The 19,468-nt window shown below is 42.3% G+C and overlaps 2 protein-coding genes across 4 annotated transcripts in view; one reads left to right on the top strand and one right to left on the bottom strand.

The window, feature by feature from the left end:
* LOC128256483 (protein N-terminal glutamine amidohydrolase) overlaps positions 1–18,411 on the top strand; it is a 71,983-nt gene extending 53,572 nt beyond the window's left edge. The window contains exons 3-7 of one of the 2 annotated variants that reach the window (XM_052986875.1): positions 12,801–13,895; positions 16,896–17,049; positions 17,487–17,635; positions 17,697–17,821; positions 17,881–18,411. In XM_052986875.1, coding sequence (XP_052842835.1) covers positions 13,837–13,895; positions 16,896–17,049; positions 17,487–17,635; positions 17,697–17,821; positions 17,881–18,011 — 618 coding nt within the window. In that variant the 5' untranslated portion in view covers positions 12,801–13,836 and the 3' untranslated portion in view covers positions 18,012–18,411. The remainder of the gene's footprint in view (positions 1–12,800; positions 13,896–16,895; positions 17,050–17,486; positions 17,636–17,696; positions 17,822–17,880) is intronic. The other variant, XM_052986877.1, reaches the window with a different exon arrangement.
* Positions 7,698–11,675, bottom strand: LOC128256476 (solute carrier family 2, facilitated glucose transporter member 6). Of its 2 annotated transcripts, none has more exons than XM_052986868.1 (4): positions 11,369–11,675; positions 9,854–10,353; positions 9,117–9,425; positions 7,698–8,805 (listed from the first exon to the last, which is right to left on the bottom strand). In XM_052986868.1, the coding sequence occupies exons 2-4, from the start codon at positions 10,317–10,319 to the stop codon at positions 8,009–8,011; spliced, it is 1,572 nt and encodes a 523-aa protein (XP_052842828.1). In that variant the 5' UTR covers positions 10,320–10,353; positions 11,369–11,675; the 3' UTR covers positions 7,698–8,008. The 2 variants fall into 2 exon arrangements, with proteins under 2 accessions (XP_052842828.1, XP_052842827.1); XM_052986867.1 differs by having other exon boundaries at positions 11,335–11,674.
* Positions 18,412–19,468: the final 1,057 nt, after the last annotated feature.

Below are 19,468 nucleotides of genomic sequence, written 5' to 3'. Positions count from 1 at the left end.
GCCCAGAGTCCTTTGGTCTTTTGGTCCTTCGGTCCTTGGGTCCTCTGGCCCACCCAGCTCGCCACGCCCAACGCCCAGCGAGCTTGTTCGACGCCCAGCCCAACCCCTCCCCTCTCCTTCCCGAGAACTTCAACGTGTGTCTTGCTCTATCTGACAAGGCGATTATGCGACCAAAAGCCTTTCAAGTGGCAGCAATTACCCAAACCACGGCCCGAGCCCAAAAAGCCAACTACGCCCCAATTAAGGGCGGCACACACACAAATCTGTGTGGGAAGTGCGTTTAGCTGGGCAGCAAAAAAGGAAAGACCAGGACAGCACCGAACAGGAGACACCCTTTTTTGGCAATTAAAAGTTATAATTAAAATTTATATTAAATAAAAGCTTTTGAATACAACAATAATCGTAAGATGCTTTCCGAACAGGAGTTGCCTTTTTTGGGGCTTACTTAGTAAAAACGGTAATATAATAATATATATATTATTAAGATGTATATAGACACAAGCTAACTTATAATATTATATGAAACAATGTTTTTGCATTTTCTTAACTATTATCTGGTTATAAGTTTTATTAAATGTTGAATTTCCTAACATTAGTTATTTCTACATATTCTATTAAACAGATTACTCCTGCTTTGGATAACTACTACCCCTTGACACTTTCATCATACCCTTCCTGCAAGGGCATTCAAATGAGCAACGGAAGTGGGTTTGCTCCGGTTTTTAGCAGGCAAGTGTGCAGGGGTTGTGCACAGTGCACCTCCGGCAAGGCAAAAAACTAGCTGTAATGAAAAGGGGCGGGACAATCGGCTTAACTTCTTCCGATTGACTTGGCTTACCACGCGCCCAAATGCGATCGCAATCGCAGAACTTACACTCGCTTATATTGTAATTGAAATGGAATCCAGTTTGGATCGGGGTGTGATTTGTGTCTGCTTTTTGGAAAAATGGGCAGAGAACGGACTGACACCCACATCAACTTTTTGCCTAATCGAATTATGCCGAAATCATCCAGCCATGGGCGAGGAATTCCACGATGCGTGCCACCAACTCATTAGGCTGGATGGCGAAAAAACCCAGTAAAACAGAAGCTGCTCCCGATTTAGGAGCTGTATTTTTGGGCGGCTCGTGCCTGGAGCACAGTCTGCGGAAATGACTCCGGGGCAGAGTCTAGATTTCATGGTCATTAATGAGCGGTGTCCGCAGGAATGCGCCTGGGAATCGAGCAAAAACTCGGTCTTCGTTTGGCGTGGGCGCCCTTCTAATCTGAAATTAGTTGCCCCAAAAACCTGCGGCAAATTAGCTGTAGTTTGTGGTTTCTTTTTTGCATGTTTTCGAGGAGGAGCGAAAAAAAAACAGAGCCTGGTATGGAATATATTTTCTAATTGCAGGGGCGGCCTAATTGAGGGTTCGCTTCGGGGCCCCCGTTCTTTGCAATCAGCAGATGCAAGCCAAAAGAGTCCCGAAATTGTTGTCCGAAAGCAGAGGGACAAAAAGATATTTTTATATAAGGACAAAGGCGATTATTTCAGTGTGTGTGCGGGTCGCCAAATTGGCGCAGGTTACGCATGTGCCTCAAATCATGAGCATTGCCAGTGCCACGCGATGATGGATGCAGTCAGGCAGGTTGCATTGCAGCCTCGCCTCCTTATTCCTTATTCCTCATACCCGATTCTCGATCCTCGATCCTGTTGCACCTTGCTATAAGAACGCGCGTGGCCCAAAGCGTACCGAACAATCGGGCAATTTCGTAAACAGTTGCCGACAAACGATAAGATAAAATGATCTAAGGATCATGTACCTTTTCTAGGAGTTGCACAACTAGCCGTAATTCTCTCCCACTCCAAAACAAAAAGAAAAAGACTTGTAGGTGGACAAAGGGCACGCGATTTTCGAGTGCCATAAAAACAAAAATTGGGTGACTGGCATGTCAGAGCCAATTAATAAAAACGCAATTTCCACAAATCGAAATTTTTATAGACTTTACAGGGTTTTATTGATCCCAACTAGAGCAGGACATTCCACACCTGCAGAACATTTGGATTGGGCGGGCCGATAAGCAAAATGAGCAATTACGGGAGGAACTCGGACAGGACTTTGCTGGCGGCGTTGGAATTGTAACATTTTCTCACATTAAGGGACTGGTCCTGCGAGTCCTGCGCTTCACTGAACCCTGACACACTTGCAAAATGGCCGCCCAGAAGGAAACAGAGAGAGTTTGTCTCCTCGGGGAAAGAAAGAAAGAAAGCCACCGAGTAAGGGTGAGTCCTGGCCCAAAAAAGTTTGCGTGCAAGATGAGACAGCGGAAGGACGAGAACCTTTGCTTGCGATAAATTAAATGTCTGACATAATTATGGCTAAATTGAAAAAGCAAGAGGAAGACGTCCGAGGCGCTGGCTGGCAAATAGAGGAGGGTAGGAGACATGGCACTTAAAGGACTCAGGACATTTACTGTGCCATAAAAACAGAAATTATTTGATCAAACACAATAAACACGCCAGCGACAAAGGCAAACAGCGAAGCTCGAACCGCTGACAGGCTAATGATAGGATGTGCCAAAGGACATACAGATTATAGATTGAGCCCCTATAATCGATGCGGGAACAGGGTGCCCCAATTTTCGCTTAATTGAGATCCCAAGACTTCCAAAGCTTATTGAACCCGAACCCTTCGAAGTCTTTTCTTCCTTTTAAGTAAAGGAAATTTGGGAAGAGCCACGCTACTTCTTAGTTTAAACCATGCAAATGGAAATTCTTATTATTATATATTATATTCCTTACTCTAATTAAATACGGTTAAAATGTTCGAACTTTAACTTTTATTTTATTTGGTATGTTTCACTCAAACTGTTATATTTACTCATATATGAAATTAAAGGAAGTTAGAAGAGAAATTCGAAGTAAATATGAGTGGCTTAGTGCAATATAATAATATATAAGTACAAATACTGAAACTCTTAAAGTGCTAGCCCGTACGGCTTTTGAAATCTTAACCCAACTGCTGCAACTCCTTAATCTCATCTCTTCCACTTGTGTGTGACTGTAATTATGGTTTTTATGGCTCGCAACGCCTCTGGAAATCGGCCAGCACACATAGAATCCAAATCAATTATACGCTTGTCTAGGCCATCGAGCTTCCTCTTCCTCTGCAAGAGAGTTTGTTGGATGCCCAGTTCCCATATCCCAAGTACCAGGCCAGCAAAAGTGTTAAAGTAACCATAAAACTTTGGCACTTCGAATCCGATGCCAATGCCGATGCTGCTTCTGCTGCTAGTGCTGCATCGTAATCGTAAAACGCGGAAAGCGTTTGCGTCCGCCGCTCTGCCTGCTAAATGCAATATTTTTACGACCCAGTCCAGTCAATCCCAGTGAGATTCATTGAAGTCCGAGTTGGAGTTCGAGTCGCAGTGGCGGTGGCAACCGCCAGCCCAAGTGAAAACCCAGGATGATCATCCAGTTCGTTGGCCCCTTCGGCGGTGGTCGTTTTCGCTGGCTGTGGATACTGTGGATAACTCAGATGGCGAGGAGCAAAAGTCAAATACGGTAGCTCGACTAATTGAAAAATTAAAGTCTTGCCAAAGTACTTACACTGGGCAGCAGCAGTTGAGGTGGAAACGCCCACCGCCCATCGCCCATTCGTTCATAAATCTTTCGGCATTCCTTCGTTCATCTCATCGCTCCTTCTTTTTCCACTTTTTGAGTGGGTAACCTAGAGCTAGGTGACTAGTTGGCTTTTTGACTTGGCTAGATCGCATCTCAGCCCTTCGAACTTTCTCCTCTCAAGGTGTTCAGTTCAACACAAATCCCTTTTGCTAATGTGGCAGTCTGCACACCTTGGCAGACACTTTAAAAAGCGGGGCCAAACCTCCGGGCTGCCGCTGCGATTATCGGATCGAAGGTAAACACAGGTTCTGGCCAAGACCCTCTTTTTCCCTCCCTCCAAGTGCCGAATTTGTAATGCTGCCAAAAATCACTTCTGGTTTTTGCCCACCTCGCTGATCGATGTGCGATGTGCGATGATCGGTTTCTGGAGTGCGTATATTTTATACCAGGTACAGGCCGTCCAAATGGGTATATAACGTTTTTTTGAGTTATGATACAGCCTGGAAAAATTGTCATAAATTATGGCTTTCTGAATATTTCTGTACATGTTAGTTTAAAGACATAAGTTATAAATCAATCAGTTTATTTTATTTCTTTCTAAAAAGACTTAAAGCCACAATAAAGTAATCGGTAATTTGTTCAGCTAATAAAACAACAATTGTATGACTGTCTTTATATCTCACAGAATATTATGTATATAAAAGGTTTACATCTACCAAAACTTAATTTGTAGAGGTGCCATAGATATAGTGTGAACTTTAAAATGTTAATGTTGTAAAAGATGAGATTAATCTGCAACATAAACTTACTTTCCTCGAAACAATCTCAACTTATGTCTCAGAGAATGTATTGCACTAAAAAAGTTTTAAAATTTGTTGTTCAGAGGTGTCATTTATTTTAAAGTGTTAAACACTAACCAATACCCCTTAGAGTTTTGTACACTATAAACTTACTCAATTTAAAAAAAACCATAAGACCAAATAATTTATAAGAAAAGTATAGTTTTCTACCAGGTATTTTAAAGTCTGTATTTAATTTCTTAGTGTTTCTCGCAAGTTGCAGCTGCAGATCCCGCCAACCTCAGATCGAAACCTCGATCCCCTTTTGGCGCACTTGTAATTTGCTGACGAGCTCGATCCTCAAGGTGTGCAATCAGCCCGGGCGATCAGGCGAAGGGTTAGTCCTTAATGCTCCCATTGGATCCACGATAAAAGTGCAGTGCTGTTAAAAATTATAACTACATTAAGTGCAGCAACAAATTGCAGACACTTGGGGCGTTTTAACAATGTCATTTACGAGGGGGGAGAAAAGAGGGTGGTCTGTAAGGGGTAGATCCCAAGACCCACCCAGGACCCTGAAACAGGACTGGACCATAAATTACCCGTTTAATGGACTCCGATGCATTGTCACTGCGAACAAAGCGCTACAAAGCGGTTGCAGTCATAGTTGTGGTGTTGATTTTCTAATTTATTGCCTTATAAACATAATCAAATTCGAATCAAAACAAAACAAAGCGGTCACCCCGAACCCAAAACACGCGTCGTGCTGAGTTCGGTGAGGATAATAATGACAGATCCGAGGAGCAGGCAATGGGATGATCGTCAAGGATGCTGAGGATGATCATCCCACCCCGATGCGGTTTACGCATCGTTGAATAGCCGAATACCCCGAGAAACCGCACAGATTGCTTTCTGTTCGAGTTACGCATATGTCACCTCTGCCGATTGTCCGTTTCCTTGTTGGCACAGCAATTGTTACGTGCCATTAACTGACTGTCTTTTTGTCGAGAGCCGTTGACATTTCTATTCGCCGTGCGGTAATTGATGCGTCCAAGTGCGAAATTCACGGCAGGTGTTGCTCGGATTACCAGGATGGATGGAGTTTGAGTTTGGCAAGGAGGTAGAACCGCGCGCATCGCCAGCGGAAACTTTAATGTTCGCACATTTGCAGCTCATCAATTTTCGGCATTATCCCGTCCAGCATCAGTTCATTCAACCTCATGCCCTGGTCCATGTTAGCGCCGTCTTGTTGACTTAATCGCCCCAAAATAATTTGCCCGTTTTTCGGCTGCTCCGCTTCTGGACATGGCCTAAACGCTTGTCGCCTAATGACGGGGCAGCTCCAACCGGCGGCGGATGCACTTCGAGCCGATCGTAGTCTTGGTCCTGGCTAAGGAGCTACCTGCCTGGTGCCTGGTGCCCGCTGCCCACCGCATTATTAAGCCATAAAATTGAAAACTTATTATAATTACATAAACGTACGCCTCGACGCCTGAAGCAAACCACGTGATGCGCTGAGAAAAAAGTTCACGAAAAAGCCAAACAGACAAGTCTAAGAAAATAACCTATTCGTCGGTATGGAACTTGGCATCTTAAAACCGACTTTTAGGTTTTAAAATGTATTTTAAATGATTTGAAGATTTTGTGTATTTTATAGATTTTAATATTTGTTGTGGATAAATATTAAATATCTTATTTTATTAATTTTATAACAGTTGGATAGGTGACAAAAATAGGATTTTAAATCTATTGATGCATATCAGTAAAAGTATTAAACAAATGAATTAGAATTGGGGCTTTGAATCTATTTACGAAGTGATATACTTTTTCTCTGACTGTTGAGATGTGGATCGTTTGAAGGGGACGTAGGGATGCCTGGACAGAATGCGCTTTTAACGCGCTTCTTTGCAGGGAGTTCGATTTTCGAGGCACACGCATCTTGAAGAGTCTGCCGAAACTCCTGCTCGTTAACGACCAAAGCAGAACAGATTTTTTCTCCATTTTTTCGATGCCCGTGGCATAATGTGGGGCTGAGTTTTCGGCCCGGCTCTGAAACAGGCTGACCGGCAGCGATCGCACATTATCGACATTACCATTAACATTAACATTACCATAAAGCAAAACGGCACTGCACTTAATTGCTGGCAATTGCATCTGCTACGCTATCATTGAATACCACTCAACTCTGAAGAAAATTTCATTAAGACCACACACGCTGACAGAGTGCTGAAATGGTTTATTAAAAGTATTTATTAATTGTTCAGGCTTAGTTTTAAAAAACTTAGTTTCGGAAACTTTGTGTTCAAGCAGGAACATTGATTTAAATGAATAGAAATAAACGAAAAAAGAATGTAAATTAAAACAGGGATTATAGTATAATATTTATAATTTTAGATCTTAAAGAAATGATTGAAACAAACGTTTGCGTTGGTAAAAAAAATAATTTAAAAAAATGAAGACATATTTGGAGACCTAGAAAATAAAAATAAAAACAAAAAAAATTGTATTAGACTTTTTGGGGAAATCTATATTTTGCGCGTTATTTCCAAGAACTAACTTAACATTAAGTACGGTCTGGTTTTAACTGCTTACTTACTTGTAATTACTTTCGTAGAGCCTTTCCTCAGACAATTTAATATTCCATTCATTTTGCAACTGTATTAATCGGACGCGAAAACCGAAGTTTGCATATTCGCTTACTTTTTATATTGCAATCGGAATGATACGCTCTACATTCTCCCAATCTCCATAAGGTGATTCTAATTCCCGTTCTCTTCGATCATATAACGAATGACGTTGGCCACGAACTTGACTTTCAAAGAGAACGAATGTAGAGCCACATTTTGATTAAGTTCCGTGAATGATTGAGAGGTTAGATCGAGGTAAAATAGGTGAGCGTGCCACTAATTTCACTGCCTAGAGAGGAGGTGAGTGAGAATACCAGGGTTCTTAAAAGTAAGTTAGATTGTGTTCTGTGAGCAGGTAGGAATTTAGCAGAGAGTCTTATCAGTAAGGGGCTTGGTTGACTTAGTCTACTTGATTCCACGCTGCTTAGTTTAGGTAAACAATGTATAGGTACTCAATATTGTTGTTAAAAACAAACAAACTTGAAATGTGTTGGATTACTCAACAAGTAAAACAAATTTAGTTTTAATGAATTTAAACTGTATGGCAAAATTGTATTACATCAAACTTCATATTTGATTTATATTTTACAAAAGGCATACATTTGCTTATATCAAAAAAGTCTTTCCAGATTATATAATTTTTATTGAATATGTTTTAACATGCTTATAACTAAGATTGAAACAGCAAACTTTATAGTTTCCTCAGAGTTTATTCGCACTCAAGGTATTTTTATCTACTATGAAGAAAAATTAGTTATCATTGCTTCCATTTTTGTTAAATTGTTTTTATTGTAATTTTTAACATGCTTCTAACCAAGATTAAAAAACAAACTTATAGTTCTTAAGTTTTATTTTTCTAGTCCTGTCAGGATTTTTGTTAAATTGTTTTTATTTTTGTCTTGCTGCCTTTGTTGTTATTGTCTATCACAGTACTAAGCACTCGATGGGATATACTTAAGTAAATTATGTCTCTCACTAAAATGCGCATCTCCCCAAGAAGATTATTCCTCAGGCTTTGGGACAAATACCTCCTTCATTTCGACATCAGCCGGGCTCTGAGGCTTGCGACTCCGTCCAGAGCGGAACTGCTCCTCGATCTCCAGGAGCGTGCGACGACGGGTTTCAGGTAGAGCCCAGTAAATGAAGATCAGGGCCAGCACAGACATGACCGCGAAGAAGTTGAAGCACGTAGACAATCCCCAATCTGCCTTGACATTGGGATAGGTTTTGAGGACCACGAACGAGATGAACATGCCCACGGCCACCGTGAGTCCCGAAGCTGGACCCCTAACCCTTTGCGGGAAAAGCTCGGAGATCATGAAGAAGGGCAGAGTGTACAGGCCCAGAGTGCTCAGCACAATGAAGCCCACAATGGCCACCACCGGTAGATACTGAAATTGCTGAAAGCACAGGATTCGGCTGTGTCCGGCCAAAAGGAACATGCAGATGGACATGCCCAGGGTCGAGATAATCCCCGCCCTTCGGCGACCCCACAACTCGAGGACAAGTCCCATTGGACAGGTGGTGATCAGGCGGGCCAAGCCAATGAGCAAGGCACACATGAACGGATCTATTTCGATGCCCGCCTCCCAGGAAATTTGCGCTGCGAACACAATGACCACAAAGATGCCCGTTAGCTGCTGGAAGGCGAACAAAGTCATCAGGATGACCAGTGGCTTGTAGACCTCCGGTTGCGAAAGACTTCGCCAGAAGGACTCCTTCAACTCGGCATCCCGCTTTTGCAGCGATTTCTGCAGAATCTGGAACTCCTCCAGCACCTGGGGATGGGTGATTTCATCTGTGGGAAAAAACTCGACTTTAATTTAATGTACAACACTTAGGTACAAGCTATTTCATCAGACTAATCAATTTAAAATCGTAGCGAAAAGAATAGCACTAGCGTTGCGGGGAGCTTTTTATTTTTAAATGCAAAGCAAAAAAATAGGCGTGTATAGGTTATCACCATTTGATTGCTTAACTTGATACAAGGAGCCACTTGACTTTGATTTGTTTGCAGTTGTAAATAAATTATACTTCTGATATGGAGCGATTTCTCGGAAGGTCAAGAAGGTCAAAGTCACTTTAATCAGGGACGAGGTGAAAACTTACCCGACTTATCGAAACCTCGGAAGTAGTTGAGAGATCGCTTGGCCTCCGTCACCCGTTTTTTGGCCAGCAACCAGCAATGACTTTCGGGAAGTGGAAGGACGCAGAGCAGTGCCACCAACTGGTAGCCACAGCAGATCAGGGCAATCAGTCGGAAGTCGTCGCGGATACAGTAGCCGATTCCGTAGAGGATTGTGATGCCACCGGCCACTGAAATGGATGTGCCCAGGATCAGACTACCCCTCGTCTTGGGCACACTGATTTCGGCTGCATAAACTCCTGGCGGGGCACTGGCCAAACCCATGCCAATTCCTGGAAACATCGGAAATTATTACCAAAAAGTATATATATTGATATTGTGCATGCAACAACACCACTCGATAACGCCTGCAGACTTAATTACATTTCCAAAAGTACAATAGCTCACTCTATTGCACATTTTCTTGAAATATTACAAAATACAAAAAAATTAGTACAAAATATTGACTTGGTACTTTATATTTTAAAGGAGGTTATCTAAAACATGTTATCTATAATCCCTTTTAGGAATGTCAGACCTTTTTAGCTGATGCAGCAAATTACATTTGTATTTGACAATTTTTTAAGTGTGCATTATATGCTTTACAATTACTCGTTGAAGTTTTGAAAATATAAAAAATATATATTTACAAAATAAATAATATTGAAAAAATAAACCCAATCTTACAATGAAAGACACACAAAATGTTTGCAAGACTCACCCAGAATGAATCGAGATACAATGAGTTGCCAGAAGAAGGCTTCCGAGTTGCTCTGGCTGGGAGTGGCCAGTAGAATCCAGGCAAGGATAGTGAGTACATTGAGCACGATCAGGGACTTCTTCCGTCCGATCCTGTCGAGCAAGAAACCGGACAGCAAACCGCCCAGCGGAGCCGACAGAGCATTGACCGAGGCGAACCAGGAGACCTGGGAGCTGCTCAGATGCACTGGCTCCGTGGTGTCCGTCAGCTGATGCAGCGTGGCAGTGGGCATGGCCAGGGTCATGCCCGTCGAGAAGACACCTATGTTGGCCAAGATGACAGCGCGAACCTGGCGCAACACTGCCCTCGTCTGTTCGCCAGGAGGAGGAGTCTTCAACGGTCGATCCAAGCCCGAAACGATCCTGGCCTGCTTTCCATTGCTGCCCTCGCTGTAATTTTGCTGGAGGTTCCGATGCTGTTCATCCATTTCGATGGTTGGCGGGCGAGATTTAGGCTTATCTCTGTTGGAAAAGAGGAGAGCTTTTTAATGGGAATATTTCTGATTTGCACTTGCTGGCATTCCCACGGTGGAAAAAAACTTCCTGCTTTAGATAACTAGCCCTAACCCTAACCGAATTGTTATTGCCCAAGCTCTCTAACAAAAGGGTAATGCAAATTTACCTCGCAATGCCATAGTCCCAAGAAAAGTAAACAAACAATTCATCACTTTTGATTACTCATTTGTTGCTTGCCTTTTGCATATAGCTTTAGTTTTATAAAGCTAGCATAAAGTATACGGTTTGTATATTTGCCTAGCTCAACTGCTTTATAACAGCACAATAGATTACGGCTAGACTTGTCTCTCTGTCTCTCTCTGTAACCAAGATTATTATGAGAATCATGTTTATACTCAAAACACTAATTACAGAGTTTAAATCACTAAATGACATGGGTAAACCATAACAACAAACTGCTATTAGACGTTTATTGTTTGTCCAGAATTTATATGTAAATGAGATGTCCTACGTCATATAATTATTCTAAATTTTGCTTTATTTTGTTTGCTTGTAGAGTAGCATATTTATGATTACAAAAACGTGGGCATCATCCAATAAACTAATAAACTTGTTTCCTTATTCAAGCGTAACCGGATTGTTCCTTTATATGATGACTTGTTCTACAAGGGTATTTGGAGATTCGGTGTTAACATCTAACCTTCCTTTCCTGTTTTCTTGTTTATGACTTTTATAAATGTGCCTATAAGATGGCCTTGCCATCGGCTGATCGCTAATACTCGTACTAACATATTATATATAGTTAGCCGATAAGAAGTGCGGCGTATGTTGACCCTGTTCTCGCGACGTCCACTGGCAAATGAAAGTGGGACTGGGCCACACAGCTGTTTCTCGATCGTTTTGTTTGTGGATTGCGAGTTAGGCGCGTTTCTTTGATCAATCGATGCCAATTAAAACACTCAATTGATTCGCTTGGCAGGCACTTACTTCTGAATGGATGGGATTTGGACTGAATTCTCACCGGATTCGAGAACCTGCTGTCCAAAAATCCACGAGGCGGGTAAACAGGTTCTGTGCCGCCGCTCACCGAAAAAAGGTCGTGACTTGAGATGGATCCAAGATCTAAGTGGTACACTGCACTACTGCCAAACGAAGTGCTGCAAAGCGGAGCGGATCGGATCGGATCGAAGCGAACCCGTCGACGGTAAAGCGCTGGAGCCGACTGAACGCCGCCGCTTGCCACGTTGTTGGACTCCCCAAACTATACGGATTTCATCGCCGCTCCAGCTCTCTCTCGCGTAAACTCAGACAGGCGATAAAGCGGTTTGAGTGCCAGAACCACACAGCCATATAAGAACGTCATCCCATCCAGTAGAGCCTATGGATTTGCGTTTTGTGTGTCATGATCGTTTTGATCTCTGATAATGGGGCTCGGACTTCTTAATTATTAAAGGGTTGATCAATATGCATATGGATTGGGTATCTCCTCAGTTGCCAAGCTGTAAGATTTTCCCCTTATCAGGTCTTTTGTCACGCTTCATAACGCGACCTTTAAATAACAATAATGTTAAGTTCCTTTTGTCGTCGATCTGGGTGGGTAAAGCCAATCTCCCATATACTATATAGTCGCTTATCGGTTGCGCCGATTAAACCGTGGGTGTGGAGGAAGACCACTCAAGAAGCGTTTTACAATGGCACCACAGACTGCGCAGATTTATCTTATCGAATGAAAGGTATTTCGCCTTGCCTGCCGCAATATTTGTCGAGTACTGTAAAAAAGAGACATTGTGGTGGGGGTAAGACTAATTGGCTTTGCCGAAATTGCGTGCTGTCAATTGGCCATTAGCAGTTGCGAGTACAAGTGATTAGATAGCGCATGATTAACGGAGGTGTTAAAGGCAAACATTTCCTCCTACAATTAAATTAAACCGAAAAAACCGTTGGATAGTTGCGTACAAGTTGGATATTGTCAGTTACCACTAATGGATGTCATAGCCTTTAGCCTTTGTCTATTAGCAATGGGCAGCACTGCTACTGAGAAGGTGTATTTTTCAGTGCTGCCCATACTGTCGATTTTAAGTTTTTTTTATTTTTATTATTTTAGAACTAAAAGCATTTAACAATTTTTATTTATTTTAATTTGTATTAAGTTTTGTTTTGAAAAATATATCTCTACTTTAAGTGGAAAACTTGTGTTTGCTAATATATAATTAGAGATCACGCAGTTTTCCTAATGATAATATTAAGTATGACAAATATTTTAAAAGATTTTGATTTTATTAAATTAAACATTAAATTTTCTTCTTATATAATATATACATATTAGCTTTTATATTTTTAAACCAGCTTAATATTAATTTTGTTTAAGCCGCCACAGTATTTAACATCAATCATTGTACTTAGAATTAAACCCCCAGTTTTTTAAATGCCGCGCGCTTTTCTATTTGATTTAGTGTGAAACTTTGGAAACGAGACCTACTCAGATTTTGCGTTAGCCGCCAAACTTGTGCTGGAATTTTCGAGTGCTCCACGTGGGTCACACTGTGTGAATTCGGGAACGCGTACACAACACGGAGCGGAGTGCGCCGAGAAAAAATAAAAGCGGAAAAGCCACCACCAGAGTGTGGAAAGGAAAAGGAAAAGCTGATTGAGAGGGTCCCCAAAAAAACACACACAGCCAGCATTCTTCGCGATTCTCCAGAACCTTTTTATTCGGCTGCACTTTTCTGTGGACCGAACCGCAGTACTTGAAGCCTTTGAGTAGGATAAAATTGCATGGTTTGCTGAGTGTGTTGCCCCAGGCTCTGTCACCTGGTCAGCCTGTCCGCCCCCATCCTTGTCCCGCCCCCGAAAAAATAAAATAAAATCAACATCAGCGGGGGATGAGCGCGATTGTTGTTGGGCAGGTGAGCAGGTGTTCCCAAAACAAGAACAAAATCGAAGCAACATGAGATAAAAGCCTCAGCGCCCTCAGCATAATTTAAATCGCACAAAAATCGAATCGAAACGAAAACGAGAAAATCGGCTCCTTCGTGAGAGAGCCCAGTGCATGTGTATGTGTGTATGTGAGTGAGCAGCATCCTGGAAGCCAGAAAAAGACAGGAAAAATAACAAAAATATCAGGACATCATCGCAGCAGCATCATCCCTGGGAATGGAGACATGTCGGGATCGGGATCAGGATCAGGATTAGCCAGAACAGCATCCTCCGATGCCACCGCATCATAGACATAGATACACACCCTGCTTTTGTCCAGGCAGCGACGCATAATGCAGTGATTATATACCGCTCGCCTCGTCTCTCGTGCAATCCAGTCGTCCCAACCAGTCGTCCCCAGTGACAATTAGCCCCTGGCCCCCGGCAATCCACCCTGCAATCGTCCACCTACATCAGCTCCTGCCCCAAGGACACCCATAGCCATAACCATAGCCACAATAGGCATAGCAATAGAGGTGACGAACAGAACCACAGATCCCGAATCGCATCAAGATGACCACGGACTTTCTGTTCCCTAAGATAGCGGACTGCTCATATGTGTCCTGTTACTGGTGAGTAAATATATATTTATATAGGGTGTACGGAGTAGGGTGTACCATATCCCCTCAGAGGCAGGGACAAAAGCAACAGCTAACGACAAACGAAAACAACAACATGGAAAACTTTTTCATTAGGCAGACGACGAAATCATTCACCCAACCTTCAGCACCTGAATATTAACACAGTGGCAGCGCAACTAATGGCTATGATATATAGGATACCTCCCAGGGGAAGTCGAAAGCTGCAGAGAATACCACTGAGCCTAATAAACCAAACACAGTGTTCACTCGCTATGGGGGACTCTTTTTAATCAGGTTTAAATTAAGAATGTCAAGTAGGTTAAATTTAAAAGGCTTAATCTCCTTAGATACCAAAAGCCACTTTCGGTTGATTTAATATTTACAATACTCCGCAATTATAATGATATAAAAACTATTTCAACAGGTGAAAATCAATGACACTTATTTGTACTCGGTTTGATTATTATGATTGTTTTCTCACAAATCAGACAAATCAAATATTTAATATCATCTTATTTATTTTTGAAACACAAAAGCGCAAAAGATTAAACTTTTAGACCCATAAGAATAACACTTGTAAACAAATATCCTTTTTAAACAAAATCAAATTTTCCTTTTATTTTTCCCAACCTAAATCCTTTAGTTTTCTAATTTGTATTAATTAATTTTGTTTTAGTTCATATTAGTCAGTGGACACTGTCCTGGGCCTTTAACGGCTCAACCCCTTGAATTCCGGCTGCCTTTCACACTTCTGTGAATGATTATCTCATGCTTGGCCAGTCCCAACTGCCGAGCGCTTCTTCTTTTAATTATGTATATTTTATTTTTGTGCGTTATCTCTTTTGGCAACAACATTCGCCACTCAGCGCAGCCATGTCCTTCGTCCTTTGCCGCCGCTTTTTGGATGATTTTCATTATGCCTCCTCCTTTTGCTCGTCGATGTGCCCCGCTTTGCATTCAAATTCGCTCATTATTCACTCACTCCTGCGAGTCCTGCGTCCCGGCATCCTTCCACCCCCCTCCTTTTTACCCTCTGGCTTACAGAGTTTGAATCCTGTTCCTGAGCATCCTGATGCGGCGCCGTTTGGCGCTGCGCAGCTCCAGAAATTAGGTCAAACGGTCATGTCTGCTAACAAGGAAAGCGTGCCACTGTGTTGGTGTGCTCCTGCACTGGTGTGTGTGTGTGTCCTGTGTCTGTGTGAGTGTGGAGTAGGACGGACCGAAGGATGGGGGTTCGTTTTTATGGCCACATGCGAGAAGCGCTTTTCGACTATAAAACAAACGACCGACAAACAACAAAAACAATCGAAAAGCAAAGCAAAAATTAAACAAAACACTTCTATAGCATACTACACTACATTTATATTCGATGTTGAAAGTTATAAACTGCAACGGTGTGTCTCTTTCCTTGGACAACCTTTCGTTGAGATTCTTTGAATTAAGATGGCTTAGTTGGTTATCAATATTTATTTAATGAATCTGATAAGATAGTTCTTGTAATTATGCTTAAATAAGTTTTATAAACTAAAGGGACGCGCTTAAAACTAATACTTTCAAAACGAAAATGACCACACCGAATCTAAAAGCACAATATGATACCTTACTTGTTTGGTATGTGCCGTAATGTCCTTGCTTTGCTGCAATATTTAAAATGCTAATTGCAAAAATGGCGGCAATGGCGGCGACGGGCTCAAAGTAATGGCAACTTGGCAGGCGGTCCCCCGAGGAATTGGCGGCGCGGACTTGTTTATCCTGCCGCGTGATATGAGTTTTATGTTCTGCCACCCACACACACACACACACAAACTCTCACACAAAAAAAGCGGCAAAAAATATAAAGTAAAAGGCGCAGAACATAAAAAAGTTTTTACACACGCAAAGCCCATCTACATGGCCAGATAAAATGTCGTCGCGTTCTCTGACCTCATAACGCCCAACTACCAAAACCCCCATTCAACCCGCCCAACCACCCACCACCGCTCCCTTTCTCCCGCAGGACATGTTCATTGATTAATTCGCAACTGCTCGCGCACTCACATTTGCACTCAGATTCATCTCTCCTTCCAGGAAAACTCTGGAAAACCCTCCGCTCTCGTTTTCCTCAGCATACACACCACAGCAGGCGCCATCTGTGGGTCGCGTGTTGCAGCAGTTTGCGAGTTTAAGACACTGCCTGCTGGCACTTTGGCCATTGCACTGAGAAAAACTAGCTCATGTCGAATTTGTTGTCTTAATTTGGATGTTAGGGCCAAATCGAAGTTTGCTCCTCATTTTATGACATGCAAATGGTATATTATTTAAAACTGTTATATGTACTTATCTAAACGAACCCAAATCAAAGAAAATCATCAGTTGCATTATCATATCGAATAAATTTTTCTTTGTGTGCCTTTGTGAAAGCTTCTCGAATTGGGTCTAGGGTTGAACTGCCCCACCACCCAGAGAACCCACACCTTGCCGCCCATTTAAAGCAATCTCTGCCTGGCGGCATTAATAACGCCAGCTCACGATATCGCCGCGAGCCACTTTCAGTCGCGACTTTTGACCGCGCCACTTGAGTGGGCCCAGCCACCCCCTGAAGTCCTTGTTATACCTGTTACTGTTGATGTGGCTGCTTTTGTAGTGCCACATAGTTTAATGCCCCAGTCGCATGCACCTGAGACCGCACGCCCGCCCACCCGTTCTCCCAACAGCCGAGCAACAATGTGTGGCAGTAGAATTGATTGGAATTTATTCGAAAGAGCCATAAACACCACACTGGCAGGGAGCACGGCCAAAAGTCAGCCAAAGCGTGCCGAGCAAAATCAATTATTATAATGCCAACGAGGCGGCGGCCTGTTGCTGATAAAGGTTAGAGTGGGCTAACCCACTTGACATTTCGTGCAGGGATTAGCCTCGGACTGGAACTCAGACATTTGACTTGGGCCTAATCTTGCTCTTAAGCAGGGCATCTATTGATTGCTAAGACTCTGCTTCTGTTCTTGCATGCAGCGAGGAGAACGTGTGGAAGCTCTGCGAGCAGGTGAAGCGGACGCGGCCCGAGGAGCTGTCCAAGTGCTACGCCGTATTCGTGTCCAACGAGGGTCGCACCGTGCCCCTTTGGCGCCAGAAAGCCGGACGCGGCGACGATCAAGTTGTGATATGGGTAAGTGTATGAACCGTAAAAGTGGAAAACGTAAAACCGACTTTGAAACAACCAAACTGCTGATCGAATTTTTGAAACTTAAACCAGACTGGTTGTAAACGGTGCAATTTTATTTAATGTTACATATGAAGGATGTATTTGGGCTTTCATTACCCGATTCTGAAACAATGGAACTGGCTGAAGACTGTTTGTCAACGGTGCAAAGTTCTGGTATTAAATCGAATTGAAAGCTTTCGAGCAGCCGCTGCACCGTTTAAAACCAGATTTAATAATGAAAGGTGCATACAAAGTATGTACTTAGACTTATTTATTTGAATTATACTTTACACTTCATCTATGCCATAATTGCAAACCATACCATTTTTCGAAGCAGTTTGATTCCTAAACATAACTATAAATTCCAAGTATTTTTAATATATATTACCACATAACTTCAGGACTACCACGTCTTCTTCATGCACAATCCCTCGCTGAATCGCTGTTTGGTGTTCGATCTGGACACCACGCTGCCCTTTCCCACATACTTCCACAAGTACGTGACGGAGACATTTCGCTCCGATCTGGCCCTGCGACCGGAGCACCACAGGTGGGTATCCTGCAGGATATTGAAAGAGAGTCAGATTGAAAGCTGCATACGTTTATTATAGATTCTTCAGAGTCATACCCGCAGACACATATCTCATTGAGTTCTCGTCGGACCGGCGTCACATGCGTCGGCCGGATGGCAGTTGGATCAAGCCGCCGCCCTCATATCCACCCATTCTCTCGAATAGTAAGTGCTTGAGCTAACGATTCACAGAAACCTGACCCTTTGTTTGCCTCTTTCCGCAGCCAACATACACTGTCTGGGCGACTTTATCTGCATGAGTGCAGGAAAAGGTCCTGGCGCGGTCTACAGCCTCTCGGAATTCGTGCAGAACTTCTACAAGTCGCCCCACGTGATGGCGCAGAACAACAAGTAGAGGAGGGCTCAAGGACCCGGGGATCTGAGTTCAACATCCCACTGATGCAGAACGCATCCAGCAACGCAACCACATCCAAATGCAAATGCAAATACAAATCCGTATCGAAATCGAAATCGTTTTGTCGTTGTCGTTACCAGACAGTTAATTACCAATTGCATACATATACATACATACATATACACGCGAACATATAAATATATTTATGATAATGTATTTTTGTATTCAGGTTAACAAAAAAATCAAGTGCAGAAGAAGGTTAAAACGCAAATGCTGGCGCCACGCAGTTCTTTGCGTTCATTTGCATTGAAATTTGATTCTAAAGAAATTATAAATCTAATTATACATTTTTTATTGTACGTATATTGTATTGTATTCGATAAAAGCAACCACACACACACATATATATATATATATATATATATATATATATATATATAGAATAGCCGAGGGCAGAGATGAGATTTTTATTCGTTACTCTACTCCAAGTACTTTTTGTAACTCTAAACCTAAACCTAAACGAAATGGAAACGCACCAATTACGAGTAAAGTAAACAAAGCCGATATACATATGGATATGGATCTAACTACCACTTTGCATACTAAGCTACGCTCGATTCTGTAATTCAATTTTTGGCTAGGCTCAAAGCTAACCCACACCTAACTCTAACTTACACTCTACTCTAAAACTAACGTTAACGTCGAATCTAAGCGAGGCGGTATATTTGCATTAAAGCTTGTTAACTTGTTTTACCGTGTTTACACTAATTACGTACTCGTACCGCAATTATAATTGTAATTCGAATATTATCTACTTTGTATACAACGGAAACCAAATCGATGATAATACTGATAATGTGTATTGTGTATGTTTGTATCTAGCTAGTTTTTGTACGGTTTGTATGCCCGAGGATCCTCTGTCGAATCCGCATTAGTAGCCGCCACTCCCTCTTTCCCAATCCGCCCATTCACCCATCCGACCCTCCCGATACGAAAATCCCAAAATCCGAACCCCGCTTAGCGTTGATTTCGATATATTTATCGTGTCGTTTCCCCGTTCGATTGATGACTTGTGACGCGCAAAGACTGATTCATTATACGCTCTACGGTAGCTGCAGCCCCAATGTCCGAAAAAAAAAAACCCATCTATCCTACCCCTAGAGTGTCCTAGACATCTTTCGATTGTTTGTTGTCCGGCTTCCAACCTTTACACTCGGATTAGTTAACGAAACTCGCATTTATTTTTGATTCACTGGTTTACATTGTTTTGGGATTTGTATAGAGAGGTTTTTACTCGACTTGTACTTGTACGGGGAATACCATATAGACATAAACGATATATAGGACATAAATGAGGATGTATAAAAATAAATGCTGTGCAAAAGTCTCAAAGTTAAACCTAAACTCTTAATTATACAACTCTAGCAAACAACCAAAACCAAAACACGAAACGTTTC

This window comes from Drosophila gunungcola, assembly GCF_025200985.1.
Source record: "Drosophila gunungcola strain Sukarami chromosome 2R unlocalized genomic scaffold, Dgunungcola_SK_2 000020F, whole genome shotgun sequence".
Classification (NCBI taxonomy): Eukaryota; Metazoa; Arthropoda; class Insecta; order Diptera; family Drosophilidae; genus Drosophila; species Drosophila gunungcola.
The sequence above is the reverse complement of the archived record's forward strand: the minus strand, read 5'-3'. Positions and strand labels throughout refer to the sequence as shown.

Excerpts from the sequence above, each read along its gene's own strand:
- LOC128256476 (XM_052986868.1), bottom strand. The coding sequence starts at position 10,319 with ATGGATGAACAGCATCGGAACCTCCAGCAAAATTACAGCGAGGGCAGC. Across the intron at positions 9,426-9,853 it reads TGTATCTCGATTCATTCTGG|GAATTGGCATGGGTTTGGCC; the intron begins GTGAGTCTTGCA and ends CGATGTTTCCAG. Across the intron at positions 8,806-9,116 it reads CCGAGGTTTCGATAAGTCGG|ATGAAATCACCCATCCCCAG; the intron begins GTAAGTTTTCAC and ends TTTTTCCCACAG.